The sequence below is a fragment of the Cygnus olor genome, chromosome 1, assembly GCF_009769625.2.
Source record: "Cygnus olor isolate bCygOlo1 chromosome 1, bCygOlo1.pri.v2, whole genome shotgun sequence".
Taxonomy (NCBI): Eukaryota; Metazoa; Chordata; class Aves; order Anseriformes; family Anatidae; genus Cygnus; species Cygnus olor.
The window spans coordinates 111607772-111627051 of NC_049169.1; the positions used below are offsets into that span (position 1 = coordinate 111607772).

At 36.8% G+C, this 19280-nt stretch overlaps 1 protein-coding gene across 9 annotated transcripts in view; it reads right to left on the minus strand.

Moving 5' to 3' along the window:
- Positions 1-19280, minus strand: part of LOC121064113 (trifunctional purine biosynthetic protein adenosine-3) — a 39347-nt gene that overhangs the window by 6134 nt on the left and 13933 nt on the right. For all 9 annotated transcript variants that reach the window (XM_040545348.1, XM_040545342.1, XM_040545345.1 and 6 more), the window contains 16 exons: positions 18668-18842; positions 17860-17971; positions 16570-16638; positions 14495-14620; positions 13479-13566; positions 13033-13118; positions 12278-12446; positions 11450-11681; positions 9130-9224; positions 8378-8487; positions 7587-7785; positions 3983-4231; positions 3475-3627; positions 2214-2417; positions 1775-1906; positions 1017-1147 (listed from right to left, as the gene is read on the minus strand). In XM_040545348.1, coding sequence (XP_040401282.1) covers positions 1017-1147; positions 1775-1906; positions 2214-2417; positions 3475-3627; positions 3983-4231; positions 7587-7785; positions 8378-8487; positions 9130-9224; positions 11450-11681; positions 12278-12446; positions 13033-13118; positions 13479-13566; positions 14495-14620; positions 16570-16638; positions 17860-17971; positions 18668-18842 — 2330 coding nt within the window. The remainder of the gene's footprint in view (positions 1-1016; positions 1148-1774; positions 1907-2213; positions 2418-3474; positions 3628-3982; positions 4232-7586; positions 7786-8377; positions 8488-9129; positions 9225-11449; positions 11682-12277; positions 12447-13032; positions 13119-13478; positions 13567-14494; positions 14621-16569; positions 16639-17859; positions 17972-18667; positions 18843-19280) is intronic.

Sequence of the window (19280 nt, forward strand, 5' to 3'; positions counted from 1 at the left end):
AACTCCCTGTTAATCCCTACAAGATTTACCATGTCGGTACATTTAAATATCACAAAGTAGTTTTGAAAAAACAGAACTGGGTAGCTGAAAACGTGGCAGGGGGCACTAGGAATAGAGCCTAGATCAACACTGGGCCAAACTCTGCTACAAACTACGAGGTAAGAACTGGTAAAGCGTGTACAACTCAGTGCCTCCGTTCTGCCACTCACTTTCCATCTTAACCACTTGAGACCATTGGCCCTCCAAGGTATTTTTCCCCTCATTATATGTGTGTCCTTCACCTGCATATCACGGACATACTTTACTTGTGATCTGTTTATACTCCCAAACAGGAGACAGCAGTGCAAACAACCATATCCTGCTACTATTCGAGTTAACAGTAAAGCGTGCCTTGGGGCCAAATCTTCCATGTCACCTGTAGTTATCAGTGCAAAGTGACTGTAAAATGCTAAGTCAGAACAGTATCATTTAACATCCTTAATGCACATGGTTACAGAAAGGGCAAAGCCACGCAGCAATGGATCCAGTAACTTTAAGGGAAACACAGTGTGCTTTGAATGAACCCTGAAGAGCCTGGAGCAATGCCCAGGGAGTCAGTGGAAGGTCTCATTGAGTTTGACCTCTTAATTTCATTCAAATCAGCTACCATGCCTGTTTAGCATCTAATTCTAAATATAAGTTCAGATAAAATACCTTGTTACCTTAGTGCAAATGCACTACACTTAAATAAATGGCAAAGTTTCAACTGTAGAAGATTTGCACTGGTTTAATATAATGACCATTCCCAACACCATCAGGATTACTCGTAAATAGGAAACAGAAAAAAAGGAAGTAATTTGCTTCCCATGTTAGGTCATTTGCCCAAGGGCACAAAATTTATGACAGAACAAAAAATAAAGCACTAAGCCTTTTCTTGAAATCATCTCTTAACCCACTAAAAGTCATTACTTCACAGTACCTTTCTACTGTAGTCAGAGCTAACGAAGGTTAATTTTAAAAAGATGAGAAATACTTACCTTTGTAGGAATACCAGCTCTTTCAGCTTTCCTTAACCCTTCCACACCAGCTTTGTTAGAAACAACAAGAACTATTTGTGCGAAACTGGTGGGTTTCTTTGTGCTATTTATCAGGGCTTCCAGGTTTGTGCCTGAGTGAAAAAATAATTCATGAATATCAAACCGTTCCTGGGGAATAAATACAGTTAACAGCTAGAAGAAGTTTTAAATAAGCAGCAGTGTGGGTGAGACCCAATCCAAAAGACACCGATGTTAACAATAATCCTTTATTCGTTGACCTTACTGGGAAATGAATTTGACACCTGGAGTCTACAGGGCTTTTACTAGCAATTAAGTATGTAAACTGTAGTTTCTGGAATTGGAATGATGGTTTATTTCTTAACAAGTGAGAATGCTGGAAACCCTGGAGATGACTATGGGGCAAGAGGACACTGATCTGATTGTAAAATAAAGCTGCTGCCCCAACAGTGCAAAACACACTGGTTGTTTGAACCTAAAGACATGCAGAAATTGGTAGATAAAATGAATACATGCAATTTATAGCCAGTTTGCAGCAGAGGGTAAAGATCATTCTATTTCTGATTGAAAAGACTCCTAGGGCAAAATCTATTCTGCCTGGTACTGAGCACCAAAAGCCTGTCAGAAGCCTAGCAAAGTTGCTGTGGAGACCTGCAGGACTTTGAGAGATTTTGATTCTGAGTTGAAGGTCCTTTTTCAATAGTCTGTTTTAACCTGCAGTAAAGAATATAAACTCTCACCTGTTCCAGAGATAAGGACAGCAACCTTCACTTTGTTTGTTTGGATTTTGCCTTGGATATGGCTGTGCACAGACAGTGACCTATTTGCTCGCAAGGCTTCAAGCAGATTGTGGACTTTAACATGGGCAGAGCCTGAACACATAGGAAAAAAAAAAGATAAATAAAGGGAGAAGCAGAGAGGAGAAAAGTACTAGTGAAAAGAGACTAGCGGTACTGCTTTACTTCTCAATATTTATTTATAGTGCTGGTGACATCTGACATTGCTAAGCACATGTTCTGTAGACCAAGACAGAAGTCATGAGGACTGTCATTTTAATATCCCATCCACAAAAGCCACAGAGGTCCCAATTAATAGTTTTTCAGCTAAATTCCATGGAGACTCACCAGCTAAGTAATTTAGTTCTTCATGTTTTTTCAAGGAAAATAAAAATCTAGTAACCTTTTTGTAGGGGGACAACCCTCCCAATCAGCCAGGCTGCCTCGTGTTTCTGGATGTCCTTGAGGACCTGCTGAGCCATCTCCTTCTGAACGATCAAGACGGCACCGATCCCACAATTAAATGTCCGAGTCATTTCCTCCTCAGAGAGGTTCCCTTCTTTATGGAGCCAACAAAATATTTCAGGAATCTTCCAGCTAAGAGCATCTAAAGCGATTTGAAAATACAAATGAAGAGAGGAAGCCACTACCTATGCACAAAAAGCTAAAATTATTTAGAGTACTGAAAGGCAAAATCTGGATGTAAAGCACAGACTAAGTCCCACAATGGCATTAGCTTGAATGAAATCAGCTTCCATGCAGGGAAACGGGATGTTTTTTCCTTCCTTACTGAACAAGGCTTGGGAATAGAAAAAAGTGTCACTCAGGGAGGAAATTAATCACATCAGTCCACTGCAAACCATTAACGAGTAATTAAAAATAGGCTCTAAGGCGCTCTTTGGAAAATCCTCTTCTTGAGGGTGACAACCCTGCTTCTAAAAAAACTATTGTACGAGAACAATAGCTATAAAAACTGGTGCAAGCCTCACACTTCCCCCAGATCCAACACGGTAAAGGTGATTTACAGCATCACAAAAAATGCTTCTGGATTGGCCATTGTAATGGAACTTCAAAAACAGTAGGTTTCTTTCTTTGTTATATTTAGCGACAAGTGGAAGGATGATTTACGTACAGTTCTGGAGTAGAGAATTCAACAGTAGTTCCCTTATCTTATTCTACAACCCAACTGAACACTGCATAACCTATAAGTCATTTACCTTTTCATACTTCCCTTCCCTGTATGAAGTGAAATACTATTTCTAGCATACCTGAAATGAGGATTAACTGAAGCTTGCTGAATAGCAGGAGATCCACCTGAGCCAGTAACCATACCTGAACGCCAATCCAAAGCTTTATGAATGTCATTTAATTATCAGTAATTTTGCAGATTATTGAAAATGGTGACAATTCACTTTGGGTTGCTTTTAAACTTGTTTTAGTTGTTAAAGTATGGATAGAGCTCTTAAGAAAGCCAATCCAGGGAAGGGAATTCAGTAGACAGAAGTCCTAAGACTACAACGTGTTTTGACTGGCTTTAGCAACAAAGAGAAAGCAAACTGATTTCTAGACAGTGCAAGTCAGTTGATACAGTCCCATGTACACAGGCTTCCACACTGATCCATATTAACATGCAGATATTTCTACAGCTTTTCTTTTTATCTCACCTAAAACGACACCACAGGACTCTGGGAGAACTCTGGGGATGTTTTCCAGCAAGCCTCCTCCAGTGATGTGGGCATAGGCTTTCACGTGGCCTGAGCGAAGGACAGGCAGCAAAGTCTTGCTGTAGATCTTAGTCGGGGTTAACAAGAGATCTCCTGTAGATGAAAGAAGATGAAATAAGACCAGTTACAGAGCAGAAAGAAATGTTAATCAATATGAAATTGTGGGAATCTCCAAGTAGTAATTTGCTGGATACTAGTGAGCATTATATTACAGAGAAAAACACGTCTACTACTTTTAGTATACAATTAGTTATTTATCTCCCACCCTTAATTTCTTTCCTGCATATGTAATTCACCAGGGGAAAAAAAAAAAAAGATGAGAAAATGTTTGAGAATGGAGTAATTTTTTCAGTGCTTTAGAAAAGTTATAAGTAAAGGCACAGACAAAACAATAGTGCGCATTTGCCTGTTGAGAAGTTCAGGCGAAGAAACTGTATTACAACGGTACCTAATGTCTGATCACCAGAGACGCCAACTGGAGAAGAGAAGTCTAATGATGACTTTTCAACAATCTTCCTTACGAGGCTGTACCCATTGCTGTGAACCCCAGAAGAAGCTACTCCAATAACCATGTCTCCATCAGCAATTCTCTCCAACTGGGGCAGCATCTGCCCTCGCTCTACTGCACCGACGGCAAAGCCTGCTAGGTCATACTCTCCAGGTGGATACATGCCTGGCATTTCAGCAGTTTCTCCTCCTGTGAGAATGATAAAAACCATGAAGGGGCTGTTGGAAAACACTGGGACCAGCACACATGCAGTTTTTAAAGTTTTAAACTCATAAGGCATTAACGGATGGAGTTTTTTTTAGTTAGGCAAACAAACATTAAAAGTAATTAAAAACACATTTGTCACAGGCCTTCCAATTGAGCAAGCAATAGCAAATTGGGAAAGAGCATTTCCTCCCTCACTGTGACGAGTATCACATTGCTGTGCATTCACGTTTTAAAATCAAAGCACATGGTTAGTGCTTCATATCTCCAAATTTCTGCCAGGTTTAACATCCTCCCATAAAAACTTACAAGAAACTCATTAAAGAACCTCAAAGGCATTATATAGCTATTAGTTTCACGTGCCTCCATAAAGATTGTGTATATATTACTCTTCTGTCCCACAACCTGGGCATTATTATCAACACAGCTCTAAAGATGTAAGGATTATAGACTGTTTTGGGAGAACACCTCTAAAAGCGAGCCTTTCCTAGCTATCCATGTGGCTGAAAAAATTGTCTAGGTCATTCTACTATATCCCAATTATTAGAACATCATTGTGTTTTGTCCTGAAAACCATATTTTGTCTGGCTGACCTCATTCAGAATGCAGTTTGAAAAGGTAATTTTCCAAGCTTGCATAAAAATGCGTAACAATGCTCAGACAGCACTCTCTCTCTGCATGCACCAGCACTGGCTCCCTTAGTGCCCTTCAGGTATAAGTTGACGGTCTTCACTGTTCTGCCTGTCATGTCTCATTCAGTCTAACAAGATGAAATTACTATGTTTAATATGTGAAATGAGCATTTACTGCTCACTCTGAAGTTTTTTGAACAGCCATCTTCACACTATTACCTCATACTCTCAAGCACCTGGGGATAAGGTAAGGGGAAATGACCTCAAGTTGCACCAGGGGAGGTTTAGGTTGGATATTAGGAGAAATTTCTTTACTGAAAGGGTTGTGTGGCTGCCCAGGGAAGTAGTTGAGTCACCATCCCTGGAGATCTTCAAGGAACATGTAGAGGTAGAACTCGGTAGCATGGTTTAGTGGTGGACTTGTCAGTGCTAGTTTAAAGGTTGGACTAGCTGATCTCAGAGGTCTTTTCCAACCTGAATGATTCTGTGATTCTATACTGGGAAGGAACTCTCCCCAGCTATCCTCAACGCCATGTCATTATTCTTCTTCAAACCTTTCCACTGGTCATGATGTCTACAAGAAGATGACTTTGACAATGATTAAGTTGCCATTATACCATGACATCCACCTAACATGTTGACAAGTACTGTCTTGTTTTTTCTATACTTCTGCTCAGTCCTTGACTGCTGCTCAGTGCTAGATTCTCTGAAACCTTTTCCAGGTTTCTACACTACACTGCTATGACCAACTTTAAAATCAAAGTACATGCTGAGAAGTGTCATTTGCTTAGATATATATGTTTAAAAACATATTTAATAACATTTGTGCAAAACCAAGCTTTTAGATATGTCCTTCAGTACTACACTATTTAGTGGTGTGATGAGCTTAAGGTGTTTGAGCTGAATATTCAGCTACTGCAGAAATACAAGGTAAGAATTCAGGAACATGTTATAAACAAGACTTTTATGAGGTGATACTGTACAGAGAGATCGACATGCTACGTGCATGCACACTAAAACGGATGTGTTAAGCTGGAGCCCAAACTGAAATTTATTTTAATGATCCAGGCTACAGAAAAGCGTTTCTGCTTTGGATTCAATTACTGCATCCTCTCTGTCCCTTCTGAGAGGGCCATAAATTTTGGGAAGTAAGTAACGGCTGTTTTCTTTATGAATTCCAACTTATTTTTATATTGGCACAAAAGGGATATTCACCAACCCATTTACAATTTTGAGGTATTATTTTATGGTATTATTTTACAAGTGAACAGTACCCTTTGTAGTTTTAAAGTCTTCCAATTGGAAATAAAATCTTCAAATTTCAGTACGTAATTTCATTGTAAGATTTCACCTAACATGTACTTATGCTGAAGTATGAATGGTTTGATTACATTTGATAAACTGAGAGAATACTAAGAAAAACATAAAACTGGCAAACAGTTCATGCAGAAAAAAATATAAAACAGAACATAAATAGCCCCTTGTTCAAAGCATGTAAACTCCTTTAAAATAAAATACTCTCATTTAGAACACACTTTTTGCCAACTTTTTTAAAGGAGTCGAAAAAAAGGAAAGTTGTACTATTACCAATTATCAAGTGGTACATAAAGTAAGATAACTTTATCTGTCACTTTTATTCTCAAATCAAAAGCCTTTTTTGAAAAATCATGATAATTCTCCAAGTAGTTTTTTTATAAAAAGAGAAAAGAAAACTATACAAGGAAACGTAACTTTCTGGGTTTCATTGCATTAAAATTTAACCGTGTGTTGTGTTCCTTTTATAAACTAAAGGTTATAAAACAATGTCTTTTTCACTGACCTACAAATATTTTTAGAGTTGAACAGTTTTAAAGTTGTATTTTTTAAGAACTGAAATCATGTATTATTTTTATGGATTACTGTATAACAGAATATATATATAATTTGTTAGTAAAACGTACTATGTGCTTTTATTGTAGGGCTGAAAAGGGAAATGCTTAAATTTGAGTCTTAACAGCTTCAAATATAAATCTTCAGTAAGTCCCCAATAGACAAGTAGTTTTGTTAGTACTAGAACTAATGAAACTTTTTTTTTGTTTTGTTTTTCTGTCTTGTGGTTAACTTCTGCATCCTGAGAACTGAGCTCCAGCTGAAGCTTTTCCTACATTGATACGAGTATTTTTCTGGCTTTTGAGTTTTATGAGGCTTGTGGGCATAAAATGCCTGTGAGATCTCTACCCTTCCTGACAGATTTGGTTAAAATCAGCCAAGAGGTTCAAAGGATAATGTGTACACACACAGGGACATGTGCATGCACAGCAACACACACAAATCTTGTTTCAAGGAAAACTTCAGGATTTCCTTTAGGATAAAGGATAAAAACCCCACAAACCTAGTGGCACGTTTTCAAAATCTACTTGAAAAATACAGAGTATTAAAAGACATGAATTGTTAGATTTTTTTAGGTAGTAGTTATAGTTGCAAAGTTAAATGAAAAGATACAAATAAAAAAATTTATATGCAACTTCCTGAGCTAATGGCAACATTCGTAAAGTACTGTCTCCTTCCAGTAGGCAGAGATCATGTTCTCTGAAAGCAGGGACATGTGAACCTTTTTTTTCCACACCTCTGAGATTCTTTAATAGAGTTAGAAAACAACCACATTAAAGCAATTATAAAGAGATTGCATACGACCTTTCACACCCTTTAAAGAAAAAGTGTGTTCATACCCAAAAGAGCACATCCTGCCTTTTTGCATGCTTCAGCTATTCCTGCAATGACCCCCTGAGCCACTTCAACGTCAAGTTTACCACAGGCAAAATAGTCAAGGAAGAAGAGGGGCTCTGCTCCTTGAGCCAGGATGTCATTGACACACATAGCAACCAGGTCTTGACCTATAGTGTCATGTTTCTTACACACTTGTGCAATCTGCAAAACACAGCGAGAACCTGTTTGTTAGCTTACAGAAGCTGAAACACAAGCAGAGTCTGCAATGGAAAGGAATCAAAACCATGCTGTTCCTCTAGATGCTTTTTGAGGAGCAGCTCCAGTTATTATCCTTTCTGTGAGCCTCTCCTAAAATTTTATTTTAGGAATTGTTACTTTCTCAGTTGGCAAGTACAAAACAAACTTCACAGAAGGGGACTGAACTGGAAAGGGTTTCATTGCAGTTTGCATTTAGACAATAGCAACTGTGTAATTGAATGTTTTTCCCATGAGTAACCTTTTTGAGGAGGGCGATTCTACCTCAATGAAATGGTGTACTGGCTATGCACTTAACACTAAAAATGAGCTATTTTAAGCATCTGTTCAAATAAGGCTATTTACATGCTGAAAGTTAAATGCATATTAAATTATTTTACGTGAAGGAGGGCAATTTCATTTTTCATTCCCTTTTTAGAAATACAAATAAGTATTTCTAAACATAACTCATATTTTATGATAAAACATGGACAGTGGTGTGATTAAGCAGTTTCCCCTTTGTACTGTTTTCCTTGTTTTACATGGATTTTCATATTACCTTAAGTTTTGTGCCAACACCATCAGTTCCAGATACCAGGATAGGATCTTTGTAACCAGCTGCTTTCAAATCAAAGAGGCCAGCAAATCCTCCAAGCTCTGCATTGCAGCCTGCCAGGCAGAAGAAATAGGAGAAAATACTGAACTTTTACTTTCATGGGTCTCTCCAGGATCTCCAACACATTAGCTAATTCTCTCTGTAATCTCTCAACATGACTTTGTGTTGTCACCAGGAGACTTTCCTCTGACATTTACAGCCTCTTCACAAAGACACAGAAGCTCCTAATCCTCTTAAATTTGCTTTGTTGTTGTTGTTGTTGTTTTTCTTTTTACTTATTATTTGAAGCTAAGAATACAAAACTTTGTGACTGAACATTCAATAATTACTGAGACTGATATATATCACCCTTGCATTTAGCATTTTTCTGAAAAACAGAAAAGGAATTGTGGGAACAGTTTGAAGCCCACTGCTTTCTAGGAATGGATAACTAGGCATTTTCCCAATGGAAATCCCCTCTCTTGTTGTTACTACTACTGCTTACAGTCCTTGTTGCTAAGAGTGGTTATAATACGGTAAGTGTGGTCATCTTAAAACTGAGCTTGATTAAATACTAAGAGTGAAACAAATATGACTGGAAATACACTGCCAAGAAATGTCGTTGCACGTGTGTGTGTGTATGTCTCTATATTTTTCTCTTACAAGCCTCTTTGCTATGAACTGACTGAAACAGGAATAAAGGATACAACTCTTACCTGACCTTGATGTGGCTGCAGCTAGGGGTTTAATTTTCTGAACCAAAGTATTCCCTGCTGCGATGTCTACCCCACTGTTTTTGTAAGTCAGGCCTCTGAAAGATTGTTAAAAAAATGTTATGGCAATTTATTTCTAAATACACAAATACATTTAAAAATAATATTTACTTCTTTATACCATTGCCTCACTAAGGAGATTAACCATTCAGAATCCTATTCTGCTGTCAATGAAGTTTTTCAAGTTTTGTCTCTGTTCTCCTACATGTACATTAACTTTGATCATATCAAATGACTTCTAAGTATTGCAGTATTCATGTCAGGCAGGCTCAATGACTCAAAGGTTAATATTTTTCCTGTTTGGAACCTGACCTCACACATATACCTGAAGACAGGGAGTACCACACCAAAGACACAAAATTTCATGGATATGCACCACAGACTGTTTGCCATAAGCAAACATAAGCAGCATTCAAATATTTCCAGATATACTGAAGACAGCATAAGAGCATAAATACCATATGATATCCAGTCATATACCATGATAAAAAACAAACAAAAAAGCAACAACAACAATGTAAATGGATCAGATTTTGTAGGGTTTGAAGCCCTGGGCTGGATGCTGACTCATCAGTAGTATTGTTCCTATAGTCAAAACAAAATGTATAAAAAAAGCAGTGCTAAATCAGAACACCTCAGCACCTTGCAGAATAAAACTCATGATAGCTTTTCAAAAGTAAAGTATCAAGTAAGTCAATATTCCTCTGTGACACTTTGAGAGTTTAACAACCGCAGCTTAAAAGTTCTCTCTCCTTATAACCTTGAATGATACCACCACAAAACCAACTGCAAATTTTTTTTTTTTTTTACATGCAACTTGTCTGTTCCCCTATTCACAGGGTGACCTTTTTATTTTGGAGACCATGAAATTAATTACTTTTAATTACAGGTACGATGAAACAAGAGTTGTGCTATAAGGAAAATACAAAGGTATCTGCACACACATTATATCACTGCTCAAAAATTTGCAAGAGGAAAATAATTACAAGCAGCAGTAGTTCAGCCTGTGAATAAGACTCAACGAAATCTTACCCTGCAATAACAAGTGACCAGAGCCAGCCCCTTTCAGTCTGAAAATAATCAATACTTGACATACTTTCACCTTATTTTAAAAACATGCTATCTACTTTGATTCTTTAAAAGGAGAGTATTTTTCTGTTTTTTTTTTTTTTCTTAAATAAATATTTTGGATATTTCCACAGAGGGAAATGCATAGGACTTAATCCTGCCAAGCTGCCAGGAGAAGGTGCCTCCCCAGCTTTACAGAGCCAACCGTCAACCTTCCTGAACTGTGCACAACATGGCCATGGCCGATGAACTCAGTGCTTTAGAGAACTATTCATTAAAGTATGCTAGTATCCTCTTCTCACACAATGGCAATACAATTACTTATCTTCACATAAACTTCTCAAGAGATGCACAGTACTTGAAAAAGAAGACCAGATAGGAACACCCTTGTTCATTTAGTAAATTTATTGATTATAATTTTACAATAAACTAATCGGTATACACTGTTAGCAAAAATTAAAAACTTACTAGTATGCTTCATAGACTACAAAATAACCAATTATCAAAAGTTATGTTTTGAGCTAATTGAAGAATAGACAGGCAGACAGGCTTTATATTAGGTAAAAATGTGTATAAAATCTTGCAGGAAATTCTCAATAACATCAGAGACACAGTAGGACACGCTGCTTTAAAAAAATATGCTCTCTCAAGACCGTTAAACCAAATACTGTGAAAATAAAAGGAATAATAACAAAAAAGAGTTATAAATTCTACCCAGGTTTTTGAAGGCTATTATATTATGCATATCTCAACAAGGTAGGTGATTCAAGACCATTTTACTGTTCCTAAAGACTCTAAAATGAACCAATAAAATAGTTCCAACTTTGTTCACACATACATTTCATGATACTAACGTTAGCCTTTTGGACAACGAATTTAGAGCAAAAGCTATGGTTCAGAGTCTAAGAAACAAAAGTTCACCTCTCATAAAGCAGTCATAGCACAGACAGCACAAGTTACTTATGCTTGCCACTGCAGCTTAATCCAGACTTGGGAAATTAAGTGCATGGATCAAAGAGTTAAAAAAAAGCCTGCTCCTTCCTTGGCTGGTCCTGCTTAGACTGCTCACAGGGATGCCAGTTAAAACTTGTCTAGAGTTATGCATAATCAACATCAGTTTATTAATGTAAACTAGTGATGTCCCTAATTCTTTTTTACGCCAGTTATTTCCATTTCAAGTATTTCAGATATCTACCTGGATTGACTCAGGAAAGCTATAGCCCGATAACCAATGTCCTTTCTATAAATGGCACCCTTGAAATTTATGGCTGCTACTCCCTTGTTGGCTTCTTGCAGTGCTGTCATTAGATCCTCTTTAATTGCAGTTACTGTAAGGACTCTTCCTCCGCTAGTCACCACTTTGCCATCCTTCAGGGCCGTGCCTGCATGGAACACCTCCAGTCCTAGTTCTTTAGCCTTAGAAAGTCCTGTGTTTGTTGTTCAATAAAATAAATGCAGAAGAAAATGAGTTGATTAGAACATTTCTCTATTATACTTCAAATACATCAATATTCAGCACTTACTGACTGCCTAGAAACCACAAACAAATTCAGTGTGATTATTCTGAGAAATAAGAATAAATTTTTTAAAAGTACATTTTGTTGATAGATGAGTCTGCTGCTTGTATGCTCAGAGACAGAAAGAGGTATTTAGCCGAAACATCTTCATACAGCATTTAATTGCAGATAGATTTTATACTTCACTGACACAGAGACTACAAAACATATCAGCGTCAACGTCTTGTAAGAATCAGTAATTGTCCCAGAAGCACTTAACAGTAAAACATATTAAAGAAATGCTATAAAACTTAACAATACAGTGTGGAGATTTCTAAACGCTATGGGTGCATTACCAATAATCTTTGATGAGTGAAAATTGAGTTGTCTCTTGCTGACCCATAATCACAGGATCGTAAATTTCTATGAATCTGGGTTACACTGATTCACCTTCATCTGGCAAAAGAGAGGCTGAAGAGAGGACAGGAGAGGAATCAGACTTTTGCACTTTCTCCTGCTCTATTTACCTGTTATTTCCAAACCCTTGGGATAGGTTCCTGGATATCCTTCACTAGCCATCACCACGGTCACAGCCGCACTGTCTTCAAACCACACTGGCATGGAACTAGACAACTTTTTATTGATAACTGCTTGCATAACTTCATACAAATCACTTTTCAACAGTGGAAGAATTACCTACAAAAATATAGATTTAGGAAATTGAAGAAAACAACGTAACATTTTTACATTTTCTTCACTGAGCTTTTCAAAATAATACTGCAACAGTAAATGAAAATATGATTTTTTGTGGTATTTTCACACATATATACATGTTGTGCATAATCTATGTACCTTTAAAAACTCTCTTCCTTGAAGATAGTTTCTATGAGTAAAAGAACTACATTTTCCCCTTTTGGCAGAGGCCTAAAAACCCTACTGTGTTCTGAAGAACAGAAATGAAGAGTCAGGAAGTGGGGAAAGAATGTGTTCGCTTCTTTAATAAAGTTTAAAAAAATCCCATTCCATTCTGTAAAAGACAGGAAAGCACTGAGTTCCACTCAAGCTTACCCTTGTAACACCCACATTTGAGTATATATAATGTGTTGAAATCTGGAATAGAACAAGTTCATAACAGACTTTCTGTCTTGAATAAACAAACCAAATATTTTAAGTCTCAGAGCAACTGGCAGATTATTCATCTGAAAGTTAGTTAAGAATAATGGTAGATGGTATCAGAATTCTCTCCTCCCCTACTGATAAACTGTCATCTACCGACACTCACCTGACATTCTGGGTCACCGAATCTGCAGTTAAACTCTAGAACTTTAGGTCCATCCTTGGTAAGCATTAACCCAGCATAAAGCACACCTAGGATAAAAATATACAAAAATCTATCTGAGCAACTGTATAGGTCATTTGTTTTGAACCTACTCATGGCAGTGCTAAACAGGAAAACACATTCAATGTTCATTTAAAGCTAGAATGTTAATACTTCTTTTCAACTGTTGTTCTTTCTGCTCTTTCTCATTTGACAATTATCAACCATTAATGAAAAGATATCCATTATTTTCAATGGACTTTAAATCAAGCCACTAATGCCAAACACAGTTTTCAAATAAATCAAAGCTATCTTCCTTAACCTACAGTGTGAGTTAGGCCTATAAAGAGGACAAAACAAAACTGTCTTTCTCCTTATAATTAGAAAAGCCAACAAACTTTTATGCATACCAAAATAGGGGACACCTTCTTTCCTCATGCCATCAACAGTTTTCTGAAGAACGGTATCTCTTATTTTCAGCAGCAAATCTTTAGAAATCTAATAAAACGGGATTAGAAAGCAGTCTTTGTAAAAAGGGAATGCATGATTTCCTAATGATATGGCTAGCATTTTGAAGAGTCAAGCAGAACACTTTGATGGTCTGTAGCACATTCCAACACATGCTTCAAACAAGGGAAAGCTAGTACTTTTTTCCTCTCTCCTCAGAACACATACTACAGCATTAATACAACAGGTTACATTTCTTCAGGTATGTGGCTCTAGATCTGGATCTGCATGTACCATTAGTCCCACTGGCTTCACTAGAACAAACCAGTTGCACAGACATACTGGCATTCAGATAGGGACTCCCAAAGACAAATCACAGTTGGAAAATACTGGGGTCACTAATTGCATTTTGTTCAATAAAACAAAATTATTAGCTTTACAGAGGAACAGAGGATTTTTCTTTAATAAAAAAGAAAAAGAAATGGCCATGACATAGGTGAACAGAAAGCAAATTAAATCCTTTTACAAATAGACTATTTGCAGAACAGAAACAAAACTAACTTGAGCTACAGCAAAGATTCATCATTAGCTTAGCCCAGAGCAAAATAAAAATGTGGTTAAACATGTAGTTCTAGTGATGTGCATTCTGTTACACTTAGAATCATAGAATCATTTAGGTTGGAAAAGGCCTTCAAGATTATCGAGTCCAACTTTAAAAAAAAAAAAAAAAGGTTGCGGAAATAACAAAACTTCCATCTTAATAATTAGAAGTGATTCAGTAGAAATATCCTCCTCTTTAGAGGAACGAATTTATCAAGTTACAGGCTTTAACTGACTACATTTGTTTTAGACAACACTTTCCATCCACAAGATCCCACTCTCTCCACGTCCTGTTAGTCATGATAGAATTGAAAATTCACAGATATTTTCAGTATTAGAGCTGTACTATGATTACAACGAGATGTTATCACATTTTTACCTGAGGTGCTGGAGAATAGGCTCCCATTCCTCCAGTGTTAGGGCCTTCATCTCCATCCATTAATCTCTTGTGGTCCTGGACTGGGGGCATGGGAGCGATTGTGACGCCATCCGTGAAACATAAGCACTAGAAAACAAGGAAAATAATTAAAACACAAGTATATGATTACAATTTCATAAAGTGCAAAAAAAGTGCGAACCTGTTTTATTTTTAGTGTTGCAAAAATGGATATTTAAGAGTACTAAAAATACTGAAAAGGCTGAAAAAAAAATACCTCATGGTGTAGTTACTTCCTCCCTCCCTCTCCTCTTCCCTGCCCTGGAAAGAAAATATTACAACCCTTTCAAAATTTCCTTTTCCTCATTGACAAAACTCCATTTGCTTTTACATTATTTGTAAATTACTTACATACCACACTATTTAGGCTCAGTATCTCCATAATAACATATCTGCTAGCATCTTTTATAATTGGACAATGATGTTCACTGTTTGGACTACTGATAGCAGTACTCATAAAAACAGGATCATTCAGGTTGGAAAAGACCTCTAAGATCATCTAGTCTAGTCCAACCTCTAAGATCATCTAGTCCAACTTTTATATTTAACATTTTAAAATGCTAATTAAAAGATAACCCAGGATTCCCCTTCAAAACCTCAAAATGCCAGAATGTGAATATATGAAAAACTACGGTCATTTGTGGAAGGTTAATTATTTTGACAGTCAAGGCAAATAGTACTTTTCTTTATTGCTATCAATCATCTCAGGAAAAACAAACAAACAAACAAAACCCTTTAAATTGCATGCTTTTGGTATTGTGTTATATTACAGTAAATCTGCAGGTATTCTAAGGACTACACGTTTTTCAACAGAGAATGGAGATCTGGATAAGCCCTTATCTCCTAACAAGGTCAAGCCAACCAAGAAGGAATAAGGATGACCAAAATTTGCAAGTCTAATTTTTCCATATCAGACAGGAAACCAGATTATGCAAAGACTAGCAACAGTTAGAGATGATTGCTTGCTTTATAAATACCACCACCTCCAAGATCAACGTTCACAATATCCAGTATATGTCAATTGCAGCTCCAGGACTCGGGAACCTGAGCTGGTACTTGGCTGTTCTACTTTGTGTGATTCCAGTGTCAAGTTTCCATGCCACCTCAAAACCTAGGCTCTAATTCTCCTTTTCTCCTTTACACTCTGCTAATTAAATCAGATTTTTTTTTTTTAAATGATGGAGCTGTATCATGTTAAAATGAAGGAAATGTTCTCTCTACAGCTGCAAAGTAAATCAGCGTTTTCAAAACATTCAACAGCCTTTGGTTCCAGGCCCTTCGTCCCCGGGTGCACTTCCACATTGCAGTATCTCTGGCAATGAAACTGATCAAAGAGTATCCTGCCTGCACCTGTCTGGAGTTGCTTCTTCCTGCGCTCTAAAGGAGTTGCACCGATCCCTCATGATATAGTTCAATATATTCCCTTTATTACTACAGCTGAAAGTCTCCATTCTCCCTTGCTCCCAACCTTTCTTCCTTCTCCTGCTCTACGCTTCACCATCCTGTTACTTGTATTAATTCAAATGGGACTGGACTATAAACCAGACCTCATAAAATATGCAAGTTGTTGCTGATTTATTTGAAAAAAGGTTGTTAGTTTATAGCCCCATGAACAGGTAACTAGTATAACTGAATCAACAACAAATAGCAATGAAGAGGTAGAAATAAGGAAGAGAAGGAACATCTTACACTGTCTTTGATGCCAGGGAAATCATAACACAGATGTGCATGCTCAGTTACTCTCAAAATTTTTATGTTTTTATTTTTTCCCCATGGGGAAACAACTGATTACTGCCTGAGCTATTTTTATTTATAATATGAATTATTTTAACAGACTGCAGGAAGTTTGGTTCTTAACACATCTGCCTTTAATTAATAAAAATCTATTTATAAACAGGTAACTGATTCTAATATAAGTAATAAAACCCTATACGTCCCTGCTATTGGTAATTACATGTTGTTTCCTAAATAACTTGGAACAAGTATAATCTAAAGGTTACAATGAGACACACACTTACAGAAACTTCTTCTCCTTCAAGGAGTTCTTCAACAACAACCGTTTCCCCAGCTGTGCCAAAAGTCTTATCCTACATTAAAAAGAAAATCTCTTCAGTTCTGTGTTTCAGTCATTTTAAAACAGTTAAAATGCAACAAGAAAAAGAAATACATCAAGAAAGATGCATTCTCCATCCTGGATAAGTCAGTAGCAACGATAAGATAATTGCTCCTCTTTTCAATTTATCTTTTAACAAATGCAAATTCTATCTTGAATGATTAAAAATTGCAGATGATACTTACAGCTTTCTGAGTAATTCCTCGTGCTCCACCTGCTGAGGATTGAACCGATGATGCTATAGCAATGACCATCAAGTCTGTAATCCGACCTTTTACTTTATAAGATTGTGAAATTATACAGAATGCACTGAAGGGGGGCAATATTTTCACATTCCAATGCAAGGTTTGAACTGACTGAATGTTTACCGAATTAAGAACCACAACAGCGCACTGACAAGAAAATTTTATATGTCTGTAAGACTCTTTAACACAGGATAAGTTGTTTTTTTGCTCAAGACAGAATGAGGGGACCACACGTTATGATTTGTCCAATAACCATACACACACAACAAATTATGAGCGTAGACTGTGTTTTCTGACCCTTGAAATACAACACATATGACATATAACATCTCCTACAAATTAGTACAGCATTGCCGTATTTTAAGAGGCTGTGCTGCAAGCACCAGTTGAGGACCTGACCTGTATAATTTATTTTCCAGCTCTGTGTTCCTAACTGTTCAGATGGAACTGCTCCATTTTGGTTCTCTTCAGATTTTGATGGTCCTAATATGGTCGACTATCTTACCTAAATATATGCTTAACTTGAAATAATTCCACTGGAATTTTACTACACATTTAAGTGCTGTGTGACTGGAATCCTAAAGCTGATGTTGCATATCAACATACAGCTTAATCACAGTGTTAATATTAGAGCTTTGTGGTACCTGTTTCATTATAGCAGAGTCTCAAAAGAAGCAAACAGAAAAAAGGAAAACCATGCTGAAATAAGTGTGGGTCTTCAGTAGGAAGGATTTTGTTTTAGCCTACATAAACTAAGCTGAGAAAGAGTGCTCTGCCTCAAGCAATGATATAGCTTCAAAGCTGTCCAAATAATGGGTAAAATATTTGACTTCTGTTAGCCAAACTCCTATTACACAGAAATAAAAAAGAGCTTCTCTGAGACTTTGACATGGTTAACAACTAATTTTGTGAAAGAACTCTTTCAATCAGTGCATGACATTTCCACTCACCTGCATGATTTCATTAACAGCTTTGCAGGCTTCTTCCTTGTTTGAAGCTACAATTACTCCTTTGCCAGCTGCCAGGCCACTAGCTTTTACAACTAAAGCAGAGAAGTTCGCACTTTAAAGATAGAGAAGAGAGATCCAAAAGTAAATACTCTATATTCCAAACATATTTTGTAAACATTCTGAACATGCCAGTAGTTGAAAAATCAAAACACTCAGCAGTTTTCCTAGCAACAGTTTTATGTTATTGAGTAACACACACACAAAATCTAGACTTCACTTGATATGCTACGCCTGCAGAGGCTTTGTGCTTCCTGTTTTTTTCACACCATTGAATTTCACTAGTGTACCAAAAGGCTGCTGTTCTTTTAATAATTTAATATTGTATCAATGTTGGGTAAGCTGGATTGTATTCTGATAATTAGATCATTATTTGCTGAGAAAGCTCCCAGTGCAGAATCCATACTCGTGGAGAGAAGAACAAAGAGACAGACCATACTACGACTATCAGACTGTAAGGTGGGTTTCCATAATAGGCAATCTGAAAAAAAAAAAACAACAACCTACCATATTTTCCTGTAAACCGAACACTGAACTTAATTTTCATTAAAAGAGCAATAAATAAGGAACCTTTGAATTATTACTGCAGAGTGATAGTGTCATGTCAGATTATCCTTTAAAACCTTCATGGGTATTGTACTACAGCTAAGAATATTGATACATTAGTAATGATTTGATTGTTTTGGATATCTAGCACACTGTACATGGCTGTAAAAAAAAAAAAAAACAACAATCATGAAGGTAGCTTTACCTGTTGATGAAGCTACATGCTGCTTTTGGATCAGTAAAAGACTTCCATCTTGCGGTTGGGATCTCATGACGGTCCAAGAAGGCTTTGGTAAAGCTCTTACTGGACTCCAGCTGAGCTGCCTTTGCTGTTGGACCAAAACATCTCACTCCAGCTGCTGTCAAGTCATCAACAATTCCTGAAAATAACAACGCAACTTTTTTTTTTTCAAATCACCAGATGATTTGTAGTCATGCAGTCCCAATCTAAAGATATACTAATTTGTTGGAACAAATATGTAGGAGTGATAAGCCATGCCTATTTACCAGATTGGCCTTTGATGTATTTTTCACTCTAACCAGGAGCAAGTAACCCTGAAATATTTAGGGCTGAGAAGATCTTTGCACTTGGTAGGATATGATAAGCCTCCCTTGTTTTATTACAGCTTTTGGCCAAATAGTTGATGTTAGTCTTTTATGAAGATAATTCTTGATCATGTAAAAACATAAAACAAATTATCAACATGTTTAGAAAGTTTTTTTTAACCAAGTCCCAACTGATTATTATTTCAATAAAAAAGAAAATTCCATAGGAAAACAAAATCCCTAGTCAAGGTTCTTTTAAAGAAACACTTTCA